We start from the raw sequence: 23,920 nt of genomic DNA, 5'->3' as shown, positions 1-23,920 counted from the left end.
GAACCTTGGCACACTGACTTACAGTGTCACCTCGACCTAGAGCAGCTGATCCAAAAGACAATGGACTGATGGGAGATGGGCTTGTAGTTACAATTTTTAAGTTGCTGACATTTTCATCCTGATTACATTTCCACAGGAAGCACTCTGCAGAGATTCACAATGGGAGGCCCTCCACAGCAGTTTAAACGGAAGCCTCCACGTAGCAATGAAGGAGCTCGAGATGTATTCAGCTTCGATGCTATTTCGAGAGCCCTGTTTCAATGTGCTCTCCTGTTACCTCTCTAGATATTGCAACACCATTCGTAATCAGCTGCGGAACATTAAGGGCAGAATGAAAACTGAAAGTGCTGAAATGATTGAAATGACCCTGCATCTGTGGGGTTGGAGGGGTGGGGAGGGGGGGAGGGGGGGGGGGGCGGTGACACCGGAGTTCATGTTTTGGGTGGAAGGCCAAAAACTCTTCCCCAGATGATGCCTGACCTCCTGAGCATTTCAGCATTAATTTCAGATTTCCAGCAGCCACAGTGCTTTGCCTTTTAAGTAAGGCAGAATGCTGTGAATAAGTCACCCAGCACTTGAAAAATCTTTACACCAAAGCAGCACATTGTGACTTGTACTTTTGGAAGAAACTTTATGAAATGTTTCATTTGTGTGAGCGCTTGATAATGGAGTTTGTAAAAGAAAAATATCTTTGGCAGATCTAATTGTTTGGAAATGCTTTTCATTTTGTCTACCTTCCAATAAATCTCTGAAATGATCCAAGGGCTATGTTACTGGTCTAGAATGGAGACCCTCCAAAAGCTGGCAAAGCAGTGCAGAAATTCCAAAGAAAGGTGTAATTGCTTTGACATTTTGATATTTTGGGCATCTCAATAGCTGGTTAAGGCCAAAAAATGTCCTGGCAAATAAACAAGTCTACAGGAAAAGGAAAACTGATTTTAATCCAGCAGTGTTCCTTAGGGTCGTGGGTTCAAGTCCCACTCTAGGACTTGAGCATAAAAATTAAGACTGACTCTCCAGTGCAGTGTTGCAGGAATGCTGCACATTTGGAAGTGTGGTCTTTTGGGGGAGAAATTAACTTGAGATATTGCCTGCCCTCTTGGGTGGATATAAAAGATCCCATGCAACTATTTCGAGAAAGTTGGAAAGTTATCCCTGGCGTTCTGGCCAATATTTATTTCTCGATCAAACAGATTTATCTAGTCATTATTACTTTGCCGTTTGTGGGAACTTGCTGTGTGCAAATTGGCTGCTGCCTTTCCTGCATTAGAACAGTCCTTCAAAAGTATATCATTAGCTGTAAAGCACTTTGGGACATCCTGCATTTGTGAAAGGTGCTAGATAAATTCAAACCTTCCTTTTAATGGGGGAGGTGGGGGTGGTGGTGGGGGAGCTTCTAGTCCATTGCAGGAATAGACAAGGATATTTTTGTTCTGGAGGAGAGGGATTATAATGGCCTGTTTCCTTTTTGTTACTTGAGATACGGGTATTCCAAGACTTAATTAAATGGTTAAGCTATAATTCCTGTACTGATGCCATGGATCTTTAATAGGACTTTCAAGATGATGTGCAGCGTTTTCAGATGATGTTCAGGCATTCGTCCAACACAGAGTTGTTTGTGGTAGTCGGGAATCACGATATTGGCTTCCACTATGAGTAAGTATGCCTCCATGCAACAGTTTCAGCTGCACCCATGTAGGGTGAGGATATTGCAATCGGTGTTCCTGCCTGTGGAGCTGCTGCCTGTTAAGAGGAGCATTTCAGAAACACTTTGCCCAGTTATGCCAAATTTGTTAATTTGGGCACAAGTGGTAAATGCCTCAAACCAATCTCAAATATTTTTGAGTTTTGTGGAGTCATATCTGACTCGAAACATTAACTCTATTTCTCTTCCCACAGATGCTGCAAGACCTTGCTGAGTTTTTCCAGCACTTTCTGTTTTTAGCTCAAATATGTTTGATCTGAATTGTACCTCATCAGAAGATTCAAACCACATATCCCACGTTTTGATTTTCCCATGTCTTTCTAGTCCCCACACCCCTGTAAAGATGACTATCACTTCAAAATGAAACTCATCTGCTTTTGAAGTTTGTTTTTTAATATAGCTGCTTTAAAAGTAAGGTTAATGTTGAGACCTCCTTGTTTTTGTTAAGAGGAAATTATTTTAAGAGGTTTCAAAAATGATTTATGACAAAAATAAAATAAAACTACTGGAGGGGAATTATCCTCAGGATGCTCAGAATGTTAGCAGAGTGAGGGAAAGTAGCATATCCTGATGATTTCAAAAATTTAATTTTTTTTTAAACAAAATTTAAACAGCAGCAGTGGAGGGGGCAGTGTGTTTAATCTGAGAGGTGATTGGCTGCATATCTGGCAGATAATATGCAGGACCTCAGTGGTTTTGGGCGATCAAATTAAATTCATTGAGATTAAGCTTTCAAAAGCATTTTTTTTTTATCCAGAAAGTGGAGGCAGAGACTGTGATTTAGGGGCATGGGAAGAGGCCATTCAGCCCCTTGAGCCTATTCCGTCATTCAGTTGGATCTGTATCTTAACTCCACCCAGCTCTGCCTTGGCTCTGTCATCATTTAACACACTTACCTAACAAAATCTGTCAATCTTGGTTTTGAAATGTTCAATTGACCGCTACAGCTTTATGGGCAAAGGAGTTACACGTTTCCACAACACTTTGCATTAAAATGTTATGCCTCCTTGTTCTGGACTCACCCATCAGTGGAAATAGTTTCTCTCTATCTACCCGGTCATATTCTTTAACCACCTTAAACACCTCAATTTGATCACCCTTAGTTCTCTACCTACAAAGCCAGCCTGTGCAGCCTGTCCTCATAGTTTAACCCTCGAAAGCCCTGGTGTCATTCTGGTGAATCTGAGTTGCACACCCTCCCAAGAGCAATATACCCCTCCTGAGATGCAGTGCCCAATGCTGAAAGCAGTTGCCAGTGAGGCTGGCCTTCTGGATGAGGAGCCTGCTGGAAATTAAAGACCCATGCTGTGATGTCAAAACACACAGAGCGTGTGGCAAAACCATGAATTCTGGGTTTTCTGACTAAAACTACTCTCCCACCCGCTCTAAGGAACTGCCTCAGTCGAGATCGAGGCTGCAGAGTCTAAACAGGAAGGGTAAGTTACAGTATTCAGTGTAAATCTGTACAGAGAGATGGGAATAAGGGAGCAAGATAGAAGAGACGAAGGAAAGGTTTTGGGTATTTAAATAACTTTTTAAAAACATTCCACTAATTAAAAGCAAAATAATTGTAAATGTCAATTTTCAATGCCAGAGAGGTTGTTTATCAATAATTGAAGCATATTGCTCTGTTAAAGACTCAATTACAGTTGAATGAACAAGGGCTAACTTTTTCTGGTGTGTTTAGTCGTAAATACTGCAACTTCGTGCACTTGGTGTGTTTGAATGCTGAGTGCCTCGGCGAGGTACCAGTGTAGTAGAGTTTGGGGAGGACAACTTTTGACAGCAGCTTCCTGATTTTTGTATTTAATTGTGTGGGCAATGGAAGTTGCTGTCCGATTTACCCTTTAGCGTTGATAACCTCAGTGTTATTCCAAATGCAAAGTCCGGGCCATTGTTCTGGAAAATACATGTAAAAAATTAACTCCCTTTGGAACTTGAGCTTTTCTCATTCTCCCAGGTTTAAGCGAGAATTAAAACCTCCCAAACCGTGACTAAATCCGAGTCACAGTATCAAGTTGTAGCACAAGGGGACCCTTTCTGAAATATAAACACCCTTATTACAGAATACCTTGTGGTATTTGCATAGATTGGAATATTTGAAAATTTCAACTGGAGTTGAGGGTGGGGATAGGAAGGCTAACCTTTTACGTCCTGTATCCCGCCTGGCATGTTGGGGCACATTTTTACAGCTGGGAGCTAAAGATTAGCTTGGGTTCAATGATGTCATCCCACAGCATCGTACTATTTCACGGATCAATTCATAGCATGTTCTAACGTAGTTATTGTTTTGGGATTTGCAAAAGAAACTAATTGACCCAGCGAGTCCACGCTGGTATTTTTCTCCACATATGCCACTTAGTCAGGGGTGGTCAATTGTTTTTATTTGTGTGCTGCAGAGTGTACACCATGGGAGGCATGAATGCAGTTCAAATCCACAGCCCCATTAATGTTGATAGTAACAGATCTGATTCAGATTAATCCACCAGTGAGTAATCCTACTTAAAAACTCCAAGACCTCAAACAGGACAAACAAGGAAATAATTTGTCGCACTGAACTGCCAGGTCTGTGTGGGCTGGGTTGCCAGCTCGTGCAGCTAACATGTTGGGGCGCCCTGACTGTCTTACCCTCTCCACTGCCTGTCCGTACCCTGACTTTTGGCTGCTCTCCAAATGTTCCCGTCCCGCCTGCGATGGTGGCTGCGGCTGGCGGGACTGGAAAATCCTGCCCCCTGTCGTCTTGCCAGCCAGTAGAAACAATCCATCACTGTTTAGCTTCATAATCATTCCTCTTCCAGGTTGCCTCTTACACTTTTTGAGCTTTAGTAGAGAGAGCTCCTAGCTTCACATCCCTCTCTTCATACCTACAGCTGCCCCTCATCTCTGGCAAGATCTGCAATGTTTCTTTCCTATAGTTTTTAAGACCATAAGAGCAGAAATTAGGCCATTCGGCCCATCGAGTCTGCTCCGCCATTCAATCATGGCTGATAAGTTTCTCAACCCCATTCTCCCGCCTTCGCCCCGTAACCTTTGATCCCCTTACCAATCAAGAATCTATCTATCTCGGTCTTAAATACACTCAATGACCTGGCCTCCATAGCCTTCTGTGGCAATGAATTCCATAGATTCACCACTCTCTGGCTAAAGAAGTTTCTCCTCATCTCTGTTCTAAAAGGTCTTCCCTTTACTCTGAGGCTGTGCCCTCGGGTCCTAGTCTCTCCTACTAATGGAAACATCTTCCCCACGTCCACTCTATCCAGGCCTTTCAGTATTCTGTAAGTTTCAATCAGATCCCCCCTCATCCTTCTAAACTCCATCGAGTATAGACCCAGAGTCCTCAAACGTTCCTCATATGTTAACATCTTATAGAAAATGAGGGACCTAGAAATGCACAAAATATTCTAACTGCAGCCCAACTGAGGTCAACATCACCTCTGTGCTTTTGTAATCTATGCTTTTAGATACAAGCCAAGTATTCAATTTACTTCTTTTATGGCTTTATTTACTTAGAGTTATTATGGCTCAGAAGGAGGCCATTTAGCCAACTGAGTCCATAGTGTCTCTCTTCTAGAGTAACCAGTCAGTCTAATCTCCACTCTATCCTCATAGCTCTGCTAGTTTATTTCCCTCAAGTATCCATCGAATTTCCATTTGAAATTATTCATTGTTAATGCATCTAATGACATTGGTAACTTGAATATTGCTGAAAAGAGAGACATGTTGCCGAAGCTTCTCACTTTTCACTCAGCAGAACAAATGCAAGAATGCCAAATTTCAAACAATCGCAACAGTTTACACTACAGGAGATAAGAATGCTGATTGGCTGACAAGTCAACTCTGATTGGCCAAGGTGTTGCCATGGAGAAAGCAACAGGGAACTATAGGCTCCCCATGTTTCATGTAATTCAAAAAAGGTGCAACGTATTCCTCTTGTTTTGTAGAGAATGGGTCCCTGCCCAGGAATATATGTCTTTTCTAGCAAGTGTCAAATCGGGAAATAAAAGAAATGTGCATACCCCAGATCAATCACAGTGCAGGGCATGGTGTAGATTAGTTATCCTGCAACAAATCTGCTCAATCTCATCCTTTATAAATGCTCACTCTATCGTGGGACTGTGTCCCACATTAACATTGTCAATGTATTTGGAAATGAACATTGGTGTATTCAACTCGGGTTGAATACATCCTTGGAGAAATTTGACCGAAGGCAAAAAGCTTCAGCAACATATCATTCAGCAACATTAGGGTTCTTTATTACCAAGTGACATTGGTATATCAATGTCCATTTGCTCCTCCATAGTTAATATTGCTGTGTAAGAATATCACAGTAAGTTATTCCATTTTAACGTAGCAGCAAGATTCGTCTTGATATCACTGCCGATATTGCTGCCAATATACACACACATGCACACACGCACACGCATCTTCTGTCCTCCTTTCAAGCCTGAGCACCAATAGCCTTATAGCTGTTGCTGAAATCCTGAAAATGGTACAAAGTCTTTCAATTTGTCTGTTATAAACTGTACTATATTTTGGAATTGGGAGCGCATTAGTAAAAACTTGGAAATTTTTCTTGTGGCCTATTACACGATCTCAACTTCCTGATAAGTTAAATGCCTTATAACACATTCCAGCATCTGTGTGCTTGATTTTAAGCAAGTTCTCATGTAACAGTTAAATCTGGGGATTCATTCTCTCCACTGTGGACTTCTGGGACAGGGTGGAGCTTTACATTCTCAGATGGCATTATTAATTTTCTGAGTTTCTGGTTTACTCTTAACCTTCCTGAAAAACAGCTACAGGTTATGAACCAAAAATAAACTATCAATCTGTTATAAATTCTGCACTGCTAATGGAGATGTGCTTGTATACCTGTCTCTGCTTTCTTTGAAGCAGTTTTCTAGGCACTGGTGCTTTCTGGTTCCTCAGTCAATTGGCTATTCTTATGACTTACACACACACCACCTGAGTAGTGCTCACCACCTAAGTGATCATAAGTGGGAGTCCAGCTGATTCCCTATACTCACCAGCTCAGGAATGCTGAGGCCAATTATAGCACCCACACCAATGTACTGGCTTGAGACCAATTTACTAGCAGTGAGAACAGGCTGAATTGGCAATCCTGCTCTCTATGACTCACTCAGTTATTCATGTGCCTAGAATTAATCATAGAATCATCAGAGCACAGATGGAAATCATTTGGCCCATCGAGTCTGTGACACCTCTTTGAAAGAGTTATCCAAGTAGTCCCAATCCTTGCTTTATCTCCACAATGCAACAGCAATTCAGATCACCTTGATTTTCTAAGGAGAGTAACTATTCAGAGTAGAGATCTTTTTGGCAATTAAAAGAAAGCATCTTTTAATCCCCAACCCTTTAATCTGTGAGAGACAAAATAAATTGATTCAGGAATTTCGAATGAATGTGGAAACTGTCCCTCCCAATGTCAGGGCATAGAAAATTGCTTATGTAAAGAGTTGAATAAAGGCATAGTAGTGTATTAATGACTTTGCTGGCCCAGTATTTGAGAATTCTGCATTATTAATATGGAGTGCGTGAGGTTCAAGACACTTCCCCACTGCTCTAAACAACAGGTGCTGTAAGGACTTACCTGTATTAGATTTTACCGTGTGCTATAAAGATTCACGCATATTTATCTTAATGTTCTGATTTTATTATTTTTTGTGAACCCACTTTAGCTTGAAAAGCACTAAATGCTGGGCTTGTGCAAATGACGCTTTTTAGTAAAACTGAACCAAGTACCTTTGACTTTCATTTTACAGGATGGATTGGTACAAACTGCAGAGGTTTGAGGGGGTGTTTAACTTCACTTCTGCAAAAGTGGTGACAAAAAAAGGAATAAAGTAAGTGAACTCGAATTATTTTTTCCGACTGTGTTGCTTGATACATTCAATGGTTTAAAGAGCAATTGGCACTCTGCAGGGATGCCTGGGAAAGGTGTGGGGGATAATTCGACGTCCTTGAAGCATGGAGGCCTTGAAAGAAATAATATTGGGGCGAGCCTGTGGCTTATTGGTAGCGTCCCCATTCCGGACAGTTCTGGTGAGCGGAACCTGGATCGCCACTCACTGAACTCTGGATTGAGGTCTGGTGGAATACTTGCATCCGATGAGGCATGGGTGGCCCATTCCTGCATTTCCCTTCCGCCCCCATCCATTGTATGGGTTCTGGGGAAACCACTGCTTAAGAAGCAAGTGAATGCTATGACACTGCAGACAGGTGGTGCTACCCACCCCTATACCATATAAAGCATCTGGACTTGTACCATTGCACCAGTTAGTTTTACCTTGGTCGATATTCTTGGCTCCTTGTGATGCACCTCTCCTTCTATGTTTAGGTTAGAAATTGTAATATCAAACATCCTGTTAACTTATCTGAATCCTCAAGATTTTTGTATTTTCTTTTCTAGTTTCACAGGAAATTAAGGCGCCAATACCAGTGGGCACCAAGCATCAGATGTCTAGAAAATAACTGGGCTGGGGTCCATATATAAGTATATAAGTCACAATAAATGCATTAGGAAATTCAGGAGAAACTACTTTATCCAAAGAGTGGTAAGAATGTGGAACTTGCTACCAAAAAGAGATGATGAGTTGAATAGTATAGGTGCATTTAAGGTAAAGCTTGTTAAGTATATGGGGAGAAGAGAATTGAAGGATATGTTGATAAGGTTGAGGTTCGATGAAGTACAGTGGGAGGAGGCTCCTGTAGGGGAATAAACACTGGCATTGACTAGTTGGACCAAATGGCTGGTTTCTGGGCTTTAAGTCTTATGTAATTAACATGACAAACATATAAAACCATTCTTTACAGGTTAGATGCTAACACCAGTGACCAATCCTTTGGTTGTCAGAGTGATGTATATACGTAGCCACTGACGATGATAGAACAGAAATTTGAGTTTTACATTGAGCACAGACTACTATAGCTGGGGTGGGATCACTTTCACACCACGTTGACTTCGGGATGGTGAAAATAAACTGTAAATATCTCCGCAGGACATTAGGATGCCTGACCAGCCACCCCGATTTTTTTTTTTTCGTTGTTCCACCTTTGGCAGCCATGTCTTCAGCTGCTGCAGCCCCAGACTCTGGAATTCTCTCCCTACACACCTGTCCATTTTGGGCAGGATTTTACGCCAGTGGCATTTTATGTTCCCGCCGAAGTCAATGGAGTTTAGAATGGCTCGCCACGTTTTACAGCCCCCTCCCCGCCATGACGGGACCATAAAATCCTGGCCTTTGTTTCCTTCTTTAAGATGCTTTTTAAAACCTACCTCATTGGCCAACAAGCATTTGGTCACCTGCCTTAATATCTCCTTGGGTAATTCTGTATCATATTTTGCTTTCTAATTCTTCCTGTGAGGTGCGTTGGGACATTTCATTATGTTAATCATGCGATATAAATATAAATTGTTGTTTCAGCCCAAGAAAGTATCTTGAAATAAGGCTGGCTTTGTACTCGCATAGCCCACAATGTGAGATGGGTGAAACTGCTACAAGCAGAGACATTCACACACTCTCATGTGTAATTCAAAAGTTATGATTAGCAGTGAAAATGATATGTGGTGACCCCCTGATTGGCCTCATAAACCATGGTCCCTGCATATCACCTCAGCGATTGTCCCATTGTTTATGGATAGATTTTGTCTCTCAGTTGGAGCCACAGTCACGGACTGCACCCAGCCATGGGAATATTCCAGTTGATGGCTTAGCTATTGGAAGTTGCAAATTAATAGGTCCAGAGCTACATGCCTGCTGGCAAGTACTTTTAACAGCCCATTAGGACATCTAATAATGGAGCTTACCATACAAAATGGGAAAAGGTTGTGTAATGGTATTAATATTCCTCTTGGTGATTTACTTATTCTGAAGTATCTCATGGATCTGTTTTGACATTAATTTTATTCAAGCTCATGTTGCAGCTACTCTATTCATGTGTTTTTTGTGACTCATTTTAGTTAGGATCCAATCTTCCATTTTAATAGGTAGATGGCAAATACTGTAACCCAATCATGTTTACATACAACCTTATGGTGCTTCCATTAAATCTCATCAATACCCCCCCTTCAGCTAGACATATAGTCAAACATGTAATTAAAGCTTTACCACACTTGTACCTCTAAAGGCTTCAAGTTGGACACATGGAAGGAATCATTGATCCTCTCTACTTAGATCACTGATCTTGCATTCCCTGTGACCTGGGATACCCAGTATCATCCTCTTGCTAAAGGCAAAACACTGCGGATGCTGGAAATCTGAAAAGAAAACAAAAATTGCTGGAAAATACTCTTGCTCTTGTGTTGTCTGCTCAAAAGCAGGTTCTTGGCGAATATCTGAGCCACAGCAAAGTGCCATGATTTTTACCACAGGTAGGGCAAGGAAGCAGGTCCCGAATCTACCTCAGCCAGAATGGGGATTGAATCCTGTGCTTTTGGCACAAATCTGATCCACGTGCTAGCTGTCTAGCCAACTGGACTAACCAGCACCCTGCACACAGTATCTGCTGGGTCGTTTTTAATTGGGTGGCATGTTCAGGGTGGGAGAGAAATCCCCATGGAGAGTTCGGCCTGAGGCTCAGGCTGTTTTAACCCTGGGTCTCATTTAAACTCCATCAACATCCTGGAGGTTACCATTGACCAGAAACTAAACTGGACTAGCCATATAAATACTGTGGCCACAAGAGCAGGTCAGAAACTGTGAATTCTGCAGAGAGTAATGCACCAGCTGACTCCCCAAAGCCTGTCCACCATCTACAAGACACAAGTCAGGAGTGTGATGGGATACTCCCCACTTGCCTGGATGAGGGCAGCTCCAACAACACTCAAGATGCTTGACATCAGACAAAGCAGCCTGCTTGATTGGCATCCCATCCACCACCTCCAACATTCATTCACTCCCTCCACCTCCTCCCTCCACAGTAGCAGCAGTGTGTACCATCTACAAAATGCACTGCAGCAACTCGCCAAGGCTCCTTCGACAGCACCTTCCAAACCCTCAACCCCTATCACTTAGACAAGGGCAGCAGATGCATGGGAACACCACCACCTGCCAGTTCCCCTCCAAGTCACACACCCATCCTGGCTTAGAAATATATCGCCGTTCCTTCACTGTCGCTGGATCAAAATCCTGGAACTCCCTCCCTAACCGCACTGTGGGTGTTCCTACATCACTTGGACTGTAGCAGTCCAAGGCGGCAGCTCACCATAACTATCTCACAGACCATTTGGACTGGGCATCAAATTGGTCTTGCCAGTGACACTCATTGCGTCTCTCCCAAAATCATCAGGGATGAAATCAGAGCAGGCAGGTTGTGACCTCAAGGATAATGAGGACCAAATGGAACAGTTCCAGGTATGAAGTTGGTGCTGGGAGTGGGAGGTATGTGGGAGTTTCCCAAGGGTATTGGTGTTAGGCTGGTGAGGCAAGGCTGTGGCTGTGAAAGCCCAAGACATGTGGGGCCACAGGGGAAAACTCCTCCAATTCTTCCAGGTCCACAGGCATTCCTCAGAAAGATAGAACTTTTCTTGCTATGTCCTTCTCTGGGCATTCTGCTGTCTCCTGCCAGCTCTTACTCTCAGGTTTGGCCCCATATGGACACTCTGAGCTGAAAATGATGTTGCGGTATCGATCGCACAATTGGACGTTTGGATGTAAAATTAGCCCCACCCACCTGAGCAGGTGTCCCTGTGATGTTGATTTTCAGGAGAGTAGGGGATGGGAACCTATCAGGAATGCAGTGCAACCCCTGTTGACCGGTCCAACCCCCAACTGCATGTACCATCCTCACCTGATGGGTAGGGTTATCATCAACCCTTGGGTAAAGGGGTTATAATAGAAAACCTTTACTTCCTGTAGCTAGCATAGAGAGGTAGCGAGTATCACTTCCCATCATGACTCCCCTCTCTTTACAGGACATAATTGGTGCACTTTCTTATCACATTTAACCAACTAGTGCTTTTACTTGTTTAGGATGGTGAATAAAAAGAATACCATTGAATAGAGTGGAATATATTTCTGTACATCGCTAGCAATATAGAACAACAAAGACACAGCCAGATTTTTCTCTAAACATGAACCTTTTAAATAGAAGTTCATTTAGTGTAAGCTCACTCCAACCTTCCTCTCCTTGGCTAGGTAGATATTAACTTTGAAAGCAAATAGCTTTGGGCTATGAGATGTTCACATGGACTATGGGAGGCAGTGGCATAGTGGTATTGTCACTAGACTAGTAACCCAGAGACCCAGGGTAATGCTCTGGGGATCCGGGTTTGAATCCCGCTACAGCAGATGGTGGAATTTGAATGCAATAAAAAAAAAAATTCTGGAATTTGATCATGAAAGTTGCCAAGTGATGTAAAAACCCACCTGGTTCACTAATGTCCTTTAGGGGACCTTACCTGGTCCTACCTACCTACTCCAGACTCACAGCAATGTGGTTGACTCCTAAATGTCCTCTAAGCAAGGGCAATTAGGGATGTAGTTACACCCACATCCCAAGAATGAATATTAAAAAATAATGTGCAGATCTAAATCTCCTCCATCAAAGTGTCTGTTACAGTGGGCTCCAGCCAATCCTCACCTCTCAAGGTCTCCTGTGAGGATAGCTGCGAATCAAAGTTTACTGCTTCATGCTGGAACCTATCTATTGATCTATAATGAGGTGGTCACCACAGAAAAATGAACCATAACAACAAATAACTCTGATAATTACATTGGAGCAAATAGTCATTGATTAGCACTGAATGAAGGCAATCTCTGACAATGGTTTATCATTAAACAAGACAGTTCTGGCTAGCTGAATATAGGAAGATAGGAACATTGCTAACCAGTGCCTCCACTCCATTTATCTACCTTTGCTCCATGTTCCTTGATGCACTTGTCTAATAAAAAAAAAACCCATCAATTTCCGCCTTTCTCAATTAACCTGGCTCCTGCAGTCTTTTGCAAGGGAGAGAGAGTTTCAGATTTCCACTACCCTTCGTATGAGCTAACTATTATCTTTTCCATTATGAAGAGCACTCTAGTTTGAGGTTGAACTGCGGGGCTTTCCATTGAGAAACACCTTGCGATCCTGATTTAACTCTTCCCCAATGCTAATCCTAGAAATAAAAGTTTTTTAAAAATCAACATAGGTAAATGTTTTTGTAAGGCTGACCAGTGCATCATTTTGATCGATATGTGGTCAGTCTAATGCCCGATAATTGCAATGCTTAGGGCACCAGTGATCTTGGCAACCACTGATAGTCCCGTCCTTATGTTACAACGTTGCTACAGGTGTCCTTACTGTAGAAGGTGAATTCTGTCCTGTTGATCTCTGATTAGTTGAGGCGGGTGTCCTGAGCCATTGGTCAGTAGATGTGGCGAGACCTCAGCCCCTGAGTTTGCTGGCCTGAACCTTTATCAATGGGTTGAGGTACTTTAGAAACAAACTTATCTTGCAGAGTGAGAAAAAAAGAAACTGACCATTTTCCCCTCAAAATTATTGTTTAATATGCAAAAGTCTAGAAGACATTGCAAAAATAAGTATGCTGGTAACTTTCAGCAAATAAAACTTTTAATTGGTTTATGCCTTTAGCTTTACGAAAAGGAGATCCTTCAGAGGAAAACAACATAGATGTCTGAATTTCATTTTTACAAAGTGCTGAAGAAAAATATTTTTAGGCCGTTTTAGTCAATTCTAATGAATATGAACCCATAGCAGGATGCATTGTAAAGGTAGCTGGTATACTAATGAAAGCATCGGACAGGGGCGATGGAAGATGCCATGATGCTGAGATGAAGGTTATTTTTTGGAATAGAATAAAGCTGGATTCAGAGCAAAGCGTTCGGCAGTGACACCAGTGTCACAGCTTTGATCAAGAATTTGGAATGGGAATCACTACGGCAAAGGAGGGAGGAAAATAGACACTCTGTTCTATAAAATATGGAATGGAGTGGTGGGAATTGACAGAAACAAGCACCTGACGCCCTCCAGCAATGACAAAATAGGATAGTCATCCACATAGACTACAAAGACCATTTGTTTCCAAGACAGTTGTCTCAACAATTTTTCTTCCCAAGGTCAATCCCGCAATAGAACAAGCTGCCAAAGGAAACCGTCACAGCCCCATCACTTGAACTCTCCAAGACCCACTTTTAGATTATTCCCATTTCAAAGGTTTCATTATCAGGATGACCATCGACAGGTCGTGCCTGGTTGAGCTAGTGCTACCCATATAAATGTTGGTGGAATACGGGGGATATTAGTCTGTGATGCCGACTCAACTAAGACAGAAGTGTTTCACTCTCCAGCATACTTCTGAATGCTCGAGCAAAATTATCCATTGAAAATGTAGAGCGACCGAAGAATTATAATGCTGTTTTGTGTTTGCAGCTTTGTTCTGGTGAACAGCATTGCTTTGCAAGGAGATGGTTGTTCTATCTGCGAGAAAGTAGAAAATGATCTTCTTCAACTCTCCCTGGCGTTAAACTGCTCTCGACAGGTAAGTGAAACAGCATTTGTGAAACAGCAGGGATGCCTATTGACGCTAATTGCAATGAATATGCAACTTGAAATGATTTTATTTTTCAAAAGGAAGAGTAGGCTGAATGGTAACTTTCAAAAAGGAATTGGATAAGTACTTCAAAGGAAAAATGCACGCCTATGGAGGAAAAGCAGGAGATGGGATTAATTCGAAAGCTCTGTTGCAGGCACAAGTCTAAAAGGCTGAATGGCCTCCCTGTGCTGTACAATTCTATCATTGTAACATTGTAATTATCAATCAATATACCATTTACTTTTGATTCCAGCCTTGTAAGTATTAAATATTCATACAAACATTGCTGACAGCGATGTCATTGATTCTGTTCACGAATTTGTGACAGTGACATTTAAAGATGTTTAGTTTAAATTAAAGCTCAGATTATTTTATTATCTGGTCAAAATGCCAGTGATATCTTGTATAGTTATAACTGTGGTGCTTTTTCTTGCCTTCGTCTCTCTATTACCCTTGACACAGTTAACCTTCTCCGAACCTTTCCTTTGGAGCCCACTTTCTGCACCTGCCAGTATAGCCAACATATCTTCATTGGCTACATCTTCCATTCCCCCATGGTCACCCCAGCGTGTCCAATATCCAGTCTCTGCTGCTTTGTATTTCTCATACATGGTGCCCCTTGGTGATATTATGTGTAAGCATGAGGTCAAGTTGCAAACGATGGTCAGTGCCTTCTAGCTTTACTGCTTTGCCTCCACCCTCGACTCTGATTGTCTTGGTGCTGTCTGATTTATAGGCTATGAGCATACGAACAAGGAGCAGGAGTAGGCCCTTCAGCCCCTCGAACCTGCTCCGCCATTTAATAAGATCATGGCTGATCTGATAGTAACCTGAAATCTGCATCCCACCTACCCCCGATAACTTAACACCCCCTTGCTTACCAAGAATCTATCCACCTCTGCCTTAGAAATATTCAAATGCTCTGCTTCCACCACCTTTTCAGGAAGAGAGTTCCAAAGACTCATGACTCCCTGAGTGAAATCGAAACATTATGGATAAGCCAACTTCCTCTAAATAAATATAAGTGAGCCCAAAGCAGTCCTTTTTGATTCTTGCCAGAAACTCCATATATTTGTCCAATTTCACCCTCTTGGGCTCCTCGCTTAGGCTGAACCCACTAGTGTGTAATGAGTGTCCTGTTTAAGCTGATTTAGGCTTCATTTTATCCCCAGTGTGTCAATTTCAAATTTCTACTCCTATCTACCACAGGGCTCGTTGTGCACTTTCTATTTAACCTTCTCCTGTTCTCCCCTGCCCCAGCCCTGTGTTACAGCTTGCATCCTCTACTGTTCTAAGACTTACCTACTCTATATTCAACTTTACCCTTCCCCTAATCAATTTCAGGGCTAACAGTCATCATTGTCTTGCATTCTAAGAGTTCTCTTCTTATTGTCCCTCTCTGCATCTTTCCATGCTTTCAAAAGCCTCCTTTTAAGCTTATCCCTGTGACCATGTCAATTTTTACATCCCTAACCTCCCTTCTCTACCTTGGGATGATAAACAATGTTAAAGGTGCTGTACAAGTGTAAATTATTTTATGGCTAGATGACATAAAATAGGATCAATGAAAATAGGAGATTTCACACAGCCTCTTCAGCTCAGGGGTGATTTAGTTTGTTCCAGGTTCCTCCTGCTATGTCTGAACTCTTCTGCCGAACTAACAGCACTTTGGGGCAAAATAATCTTTTATATATTTGTTTGTTCATAGGATGTAGGCGTCACTGGCTAGGCCAGCATTTATTGCCCATCCCTAATTGCCATTGAGAAAGTGGTGGTGAGCTGCCTCCTTGAACCGATGCAGTGCATGTGGTGTAGGTGCGGTTAGGGAGGGAGTTCCTGGATTTTGACCCAGCGACAGTGAAAGAACGGCGATATATTTCCAAGTCAGGATAGGGAGCAGCTTGGAGGGGAACTTCCAGGTGGTGGTGTTCCCATCTATCTGCTGTCCTCGTCTTTCTAGGTGGTAGTGGTCGTGGGTTTGGAAGGTGCTGTCTAAGGAGCCTTGGTGAGTTGCTGCAGTGCAACTTGTAGACGGTGCACACTGCTGCTACTGTGTGTCAGTTGAGGAGGGAGTGAATGTTTGTGGATGGGGTGCCAGTCAAATGGGCTGCTTTATCCTGGATCGTGTTGAGCTTCTTGAGTATTGTTGGAGCTGTACTCATCCAGGCAAGTGGGGAGTATTCCATCACATTCAGGACAGGCTTTGGGGAAACATGAGGTGAGTTACTCACTGCAGAATTCATATGCCAATTGATATTCTATTATTCACACAAAATGATGCAAAATTAAATTGAAACAGTCAACCTTTGATAACGTTCATGTAAAATTCGTCAACAGCTGGACCCAAGCCATTCCAATGAGAACTGTAAAGAAAAGGAGATATTCCCAGCATCTGTTCCTATTTTACTCCAGGTAGGAATCTGGTTTCTTATGTAGTTTTGATTTGTTTCTTTAAGGTTGAGTGTGCCAACTGGAATTTGAACCTGGATGACTTGTCCGTTCTTGAATGATCACTTGTACAAATGGGTTGTTTTGGCTTCAACAAATTAATTGCGTTTACTCCTGTTTTACTCTACTGTATCAACCTTTAGGAACACCCTGAGGTGTACCTGTATGAAAACAACTTATTAAGTGACCACCAACACTGTTTGGGAAGGGGCAGATCCTGCCTGGCCAAACATCCTGCTTATTGGGTCATCACTTCTGACTAGCGTCGGAAAGTGCGGCCTACAGGAATTAGAAGAAATAAATGCACACTTACTTGGTCTTGAAAATTGTGCGGCCACTTCTGTTCGCCGGAGTTGCTTGGGGCCTGCAGCGCAAGACGCCTTGCAGGCCCCAGCGAAGTCCAGATCCAGCGTACTCGAGGCCACAGCCCTGTTTTTACAGCACTTGCTGCCGTAAAGCAGATAAGTTTAAAGTGCCAGGCAAATTGACAGGCCAAGGAGAAAGTAAGTGAATAGGATTTGGGGGTTGGGGGTGTCCGGAGGTTGGGGCGTTGTGTGTGGGTGTCCAGAGTAAGGGGGGGGTGGATACCCGGAGGTTGGGGAGGGGATGGGTGTCCGGAGGTCTGGGAGGGGGGAGGGGATCGGTGGTCGGGGGGTGGTATCGAAGGTTGGGACTGAGATTGGGTTGGGGTGGGGGTAGGTCGGGTCAGGGAGGGGGGAGGTCCAAGGTTCGGGGATCCGAGGTCAGGTCAGGTCAGGAGTCGGAGGGGCGGGGGCGCTGAGGCCGGGTGGGGTCGAGTCGGGGGGTCCGAGGTTGGGTTGGGGGTGTTCCGAGGTCGGGTTGGGTCCGGGGGTGGGTTCTGAGGTCAGGGTGGGGGATCTGAGGTGGGGGAAGTTGGGGTCCGAGGTTGCGGGGGGGGTAGGGTCGGCGTCCGATGTTGGGGGCTGCTGAGGTCGACGGCGGGGGGAGGTGGGGTTGTTGGAGGTCGGAAGGGGGATGTAGGGGGGGCAGGGCTGGGGTGTGGGGGGGATGTGTTGGGGTGAGGGGGAGTCCCGTGGGGTCGCTCTGGGTCTTTACAATAGTTACTCTGAAGTTAGAAGAGGTTTTAATTCTTCTAACTTTTTCTGGGTAACTATTGGTGTAACCCCGGCGGAACCATCCAAAGTTTGCGACTTAAATCACGTTTTCCGATAGTTCCCAGCGCAGCACAATTGTCCAGAGGAAGTTAGCACTTCTGGACAATTGCCGTGGAAACCCTTGCCTGGGAACTTGCCAGAGGGATTCCCCAGCGCATCTGTGGGGTACCCCCCAAATCTGACACTGGGGAGCGTGGAAGTTACGGGCCATTGTTTCCTCAGGTAGTGAGACCCCTCACTTCCTAGATTTCCAGAAGGGCTGCCACACAAATTTAAGGCAGTGGATAACCCAGTGGATAAGGAATTGGCTGGCAAAGAGAAGTGGTCAGGCATACTGAGCCAAGTGACTTGTAGATCAATGTAAGATACCTGATGGCAACTTTCATCATTGATCTGAATCCAGAAATGCAATATAAAGGGGAGGCGATGGTATAGTTGTATTGTCTCTGGACCAGTAATCCAAAGACCCAGGGTAATGCTCTGGGGACCCAGATTCGTATCCCGCCACAGCAGATGGTGGAATTTGAATTCAGTAAAGATCTGGATTGTTAAAACCCATCCCCTTTCGTGAAGGAAATCTGTCGTCCTTACCTGGTCTGGCCTACATGTCACTCCAGATCCACAGCAATGTGGTTGACTCTTAAATGCCCTCTGAAATGGCCTAGCAAGCCACTCGGAATGAAACTGGACGGACCACCCGGCATTGACCTAGGCACCGGAAACGACAATGGCAATCTCAGCCCTGTTGACCCTGCAAAGTCCTCCTTATTAACATCTGGGGGCTAGTGCCAAAATTGGGAGAGTCATCACACAGACTAGTCAAGCAACTTACAGATAATGTCCCAGACTCCACCATCACCATCCCCATCGGACAGACCGAGCAGAGGTGGCAGCACAGTGGTATATAGTCGGGAGGGAGTTGTCTACATCAACTCCATACCCCATGAAGTCTTGTGGCATCAGGTGGCAATCCTGCTGATTACCATGTACTGCCCTCCCTCAGCTGATGAATCAGTGCTCCTCTGTGTTGAGCACCACTTGGAGGAAGCACTGAGAGTGACAAGGGCACAGAATGTACTCTGAGTGTGGGACTTCAATATCCATCACCAAGAGTGGCTCGGCAGCACTACTACTGACCAGGCTGGCCGAGCCCTAAAGGACATAGCTGCTGGACTGGGTCTGCGGCAGGTGGTGAAGGAACCTATGAGGGTAAAACATACTTGACCTCATCCTCACCAACCTGCCTGCCGCAGATGCATCTGTCCATAACAGCATCGGTAAGAGTGACCACCGAACTGTCCTTGTGGAGACCAAGTCCCGCCTTCACATTGAGAATATCCTACATCTTGTTGTGTGGCACCACTGTGCTAAATGGGATAGATTTCAAACAAATCTAGCAACTCAAGACTAGGCATCCATGAGGCGCTGTGGGCCATCAGCAGCAGCAGAATTGTACTCGAACACAATCTGTAACCTCGTGGCCCGGCAAATCCCCCACTCTACCATTACCATCAAGCCAGGGGATCAACCCTGGTTCAATGAAGAATGCAGGAGGACATGGCAGGAGCAGCACCAGGCATACCTAAAAATGAGGTGTCAACCTGGGTGGTATAAAACAGGACTACTTGCGTGCCAAACAGCATAAGCAGCAAATGATAGAGCTAAGTGATCCCACAACCAACGGATCAGATCTAAGCTCTAAGTCCTGCCATCAAGTCGTGAATGGTGGTGGACAATTAAACAACTCACTGGAGGAGGAGGCCCCCAAATATTCCCATCCTCAATGATGGAGGAGGCCAGCACATCAGTGCAAAAGATAAGGCCTGAAGCATTTGCAACAATCTTCAGCCAGAAGTGCCGAGTGGATGATCCACCTTGGCCTCCTCCGGAGGCCCCCAGCCAACTCGATTCACTCCACGCGATATCAAGAAACAGCTGAAGGCACTGGGTCTATGGGCCCTGACAACATTCTGGCAATTTTACTGAAGACTTGTGCTCCAGAACCTGCCGCGCCCCTAGCCAAGCTGTTCCAGTACAGCCACAACACTGGCATCTACCCGGCTATGTGGAAAATTGCCCAGGTTTGTTCTGTACACAAAAAGCAGGACAAATCCAACCAGCCATTTACCTCCCCATCAGTCCACCCTCGATCATCAGCAAAGTAATGGAAGGGGTCATCAACAGTGCTAGCAAGCAGCACTTGCTTAGCAATAACCTGATCACTGATGTCCAGTTTGGGTTCCGCCAGGGCCACTCAGCTCTTGACCTCATTACCGGGAGTTCCTCAGGGTAGTGTCCTCGGCCCAACCATCTTCAGCTGCTCCATCAATGACTTTCCTTCCATCATAAGGTCAGAAGTGGGGATGTTCATTGATGGTTGCACAATATTCAGCACCATTCACAACTCCTCAGATACTGAAGCAGTCCATGTCCAAATGCAGCAAGACCTGGATAATATCCAGGCTTGGGCTGACAAGTGGCAAGTAACATTTGCACCACATAAGTGTCAGGCAATGATCATCTCCAACAGGAGAGAATCCAACCAGTGCGCCTTGATGTTCAATGGCATTACCATCACTAAATCCCCCACTATCAACATCCTGGGGGTTACCATTCACCAGAAACTGAACTGGACTAGCCATATAAATACTGTGGCTACAAGAGGAGGTCAGAGGCTAGGAATCGTGCGACGAGTAACTCACCTCCTGACTCCCTAAAGCCTGTCCACCATTTACAAGGCACAAGTCAGGAATGTGATGGAATACTCCCCACTTGCCTGGATGAGTGATGCTCCTACAAACTGAAGAAGCTTGACACCAGGACAAAGCAGCCCGCTTGATTGCCACCACACCCACAAACATTCACTCCCTCCATCACCGATGCACAGTAGCAGCAGTGTGTGCCATCTACAAGGTGCACTGCAGGAATTCACCAAAGGCTCCTTAGCACCTTCCAAACTCATAACCACTACCACCTGGAAGGACAAGGGCAGTAGATACACCGCCAACTGGAAGTTCCCTTCCAAGCCACTCACCATCTTCATTTGGAAATATATCAGCTGTTCCCTCACTGTCGCTAGGTCAAAATCCTTGAACTCCCTAACAGCACTGTTGGATGTACGTACACCATATGGACTGCAGCAGCTCAAGAAGGCAGCTCACCACCACCTTCTCAAGGGCAACTAGGGATGGGCAATAAATGCTGGCCCAGCCAGTGAAGCCCACATCCCGTGAATGAATTAAAAAAAAAAGTTGGCAGATAGGAAACTGAAGGGCAGATATAGTCTAACAAAGCAGCTTGGGAAATACAAAAGGACCCGGGTGGTTCTTACAAGTGAGCATGAACGCTATGGTGGATAAAATTCACAGCTGTTAAGTGTATGGTCTTACACACTGGGAGCACAAATGCAGGACATAGTTTCTGAATAAAGAAGAACCTGAAAGTGTTTTGTGGGTGATGGGAGGCTCATAAGAATTTTGGAATATCACAGCACTGAAACAGGCCATTTGGCCCATCAAGTCTACACTGGTGCTTTTCTTCCCATGAGCCATCTAGCATAACCCTGCTCCTGCTCACTCCCCATTTCCTTTTAATATCCCACTTTTTCTTTCCAAATGTTCCCAGATTGAACCTTAGCAATTCCAGTCCTTGTAGGGTAGCAACCAATAAAGCAAACCATTCTGAGTAGCATTGACAAGTCATTAAACCATAAATCTGAGGCTGTTGTTATGAAGCTGCTCTGGTTAATCTACCTACACCCTGGATACTGCGTTCAGTCTAGTCACCAGTGCAGAAGAAAAATATCCAGCTCTTCAATGTGTTGCAGAGTGGCACCTGAGGATTGAATTACAAAGAAAGGTTAGAAAAACTTGTGTCTTCAACCTTGAATGAAGGTAAATAAGAGGGGAGGATCCTGTACATAGGAAGTGGAATAGAAAAGGTAAAATCTTGAAAGGGCATGGGTCCAAATTGGTCAAAGCAAAGTTGAGGAGTGATGATAGGAAGAAATTATTTTGGGATGTACCTAGCTGTGATTAACCCTGTTTAGATCGGAGAATTTACCCAAAGCATAAATCCAATTAGAAGGTAAGGGAATTGAATGTTGGGCTAGGTTTTCCCGTTCTCCTTTCACTTCTGTCGCTTGGACTTGATGCCCCAGGATGATGGGATAAAGGACTCCTCACTGTCCTCGTCGAGGATGATGGGATGAAGGACTCCTCACTGTCCTCGTCGAGGATGATGGGATGAAGGACTCCTCACTGTCCTCGTCGAGGATAATGGGATGAAGGACTCCTCACTGTCCTCGTCGAGGATATTGACATGACCGTCCCCTCACTGTGTTCACCCGGGATAAAGGACTCCTCATTGTCTTCATCCAGGAAGATAGGGTGAAGGACTCCTCACTTTGCTCATCCAAGATGAAGGACTCCTCATTGTCTTCATTCAGAATGATGGGATGAAGCACTCCTCACTGTTCTCAACTGAGATGTTGGGATGAAGGACGACTCACTGTCGTCATCTGGGATGAAGAAGCCCTCACTGTTATTGCCCAGGATAATGACTGCTTCAATGGGCTTTCTACAGGCCCAGCAGCAGAAGAAGATTAATTTGTGATATGTGATTGGATTTGTTCTCGGGGATGCAGGCAAGCTCCATTAGTAGCACTCCAATGGGAAGTACAGCTCCTTCACCCAGTGTATCCACTGTTGCTCTTTTGCTCAGCCTGGCCTGGGAGTTCCCTCCTCCAGCTATGTCCCGTCTGAAGTAGGGACACTGCAGGTTCCACCCCAAACCGAGCCCGATGTCAGCCTAACTTTCGCCGACTGCCCACCTGGCTTATTGTGGAAATCCGCAAAATTATATTAAAATTGCAGGAGCTAGAAATCTTGAAATGAAAACAGGAAAAGCTGGCAAGGCTCAGCAGGTCAGGCAGCATCTATGCAGAGAGAAACAGTTAACAGTCAGGTTTGGGGAGGATGAGAGGTTAAGGTATTATCTGAACTTGCTCACTTCTGCTTTTAGAGGAGATGGGACTGGAGGGTGGTGGGTGGGCAGCCAACCAGCTCCCAGGAGCTGGGTTGACAATTTAAATATTATAATGAGGTTGTGTGCCTCAATTTTATGCACCATTTGAAAATTAACCTAGACTTCTAGATCTCTTCCAGTGCTGCTGAGCACTTCCTCACCCTCTGTTTTATGTCAGGCCATCAGAATTGAAAAAGGTTTGACATGTAAGCATGTGCAGGATCGAGAAAAGAACAAAGGGGCTTCAGTCTGTGAGCATCAGAAAATCATGGAATGGTTAGAGCACAGAAGGAGGCCATTCAGCCCATTGTGTCCATGTTAGTTCTCTGCAAGAGCAAGTCACCTAGTCCCTTTTCCCCACAAATGTTTTCTCTTCAGCTAATTATCCCATTCTCTGTTGAAGGCAACAGAAAAGGGAGTTAGGGTGCAGATTAACCATGATCTCATTCAATGTTGGACTGGCTTGAGGCGCTTAATGATTTCCTTCCTATGTTACAATGGTGAAGTTACCACACTGCTGGTGCTCACAGTTCCTGATTTGAGTTTCTACATTTGCTCTTCTGTGGTTGTGTTTAAACTTTATGCTTGAATGTTTGCAGCACAGATAACGCAATGTAAGTTCTGTTCTCACGGCTGAAATACAAGCTGAAAATCATATTGTGTTGCTTTAAACATGGAATGTTTAATGGGTTCCTGTGAAATTACTTGGTCCTCAATTTAGCAGAGGTATTATCGCATTTATTTTAATGCCTCTGCTGTGGTCCTTGTAACCCGAACTGACGGCTACAGGAAATGAGTTTTTTTTTTCATTTCAGCGGATGGTTTAAATTAACGGAAGTGGAGGTGGAGAAGAGATTACTACAATCTTCCAATCTTCCCTAGATGTGGGGGGGAGGTGCCAGAGGATTGGAGAGCGGCAAATGTTGCCACCCTTATTCAAACAAGGGCGTAAGGACAGTCCTAGCCACTACAGGCCAGTTAGTTTAATATCCGTGGTGGGTAAGGGAAAAAAATCAACAGGGACTTGGAGAGGTTTGAGTTAATTAA

The 23,920-nt window shown here is 44.3% G+C and overlaps 1 protein-coding gene and 1 long non-coding RNA gene across 2 annotated transcripts in view; one reads left to right on the top strand and one right to left on the bottom strand.

Moving 5' to 3' along the window:
* The window catches only part of LOC144680013 (uncharacterized), a 773,835-nt gene that overhangs the window by 154,692 nt on the left and 595,223 nt on the right, over window positions 1-23,920 (bottom strand). The gene's annotated exons all lie outside the window — the stretch shown is intronic.
* mppe1 (metallophosphoesterase 1) overlaps window positions 1-23,920 on the top strand; it is an 84,003-nt gene that overhangs the window by 26,979 nt on the left and 33,104 nt on the right. The window contains exons 3-6 of the mRNA XM_078541081.1: window positions 1,553-1,656; window positions 7,489-7,569; window positions 14,102-14,210; window positions 16,602-16,676. Of these exons, the coding sequence (XP_078397207.1) occupies window positions 1,553-1,656; window positions 7,489-7,569; window positions 14,102-14,210; window positions 16,602-16,676 (369 nt within the window). The remainder of the gene's footprint in view (window positions 1-1,552; window positions 1,657-7,488; window positions 7,570-14,101; window positions 14,211-16,601; window positions 16,677-23,920) is intronic.

This window comes from Cetorhinus maximus, chromosome 4 (assembly GCF_964194155.1).
Source record: "Cetorhinus maximus chromosome 4, sCetMax3.hap1.1, whole genome shotgun sequence".
Lineage (NCBI taxonomy): Eukaryota > Metazoa > Chordata > Chondrichthyes > Lamniformes > Cetorhinidae > Cetorhinus > Cetorhinus maximus.
The sequence above is the reverse complement of the archived record's forward strand: the minus strand, read 5'-3'. Positions and strand labels throughout refer to the sequence as shown.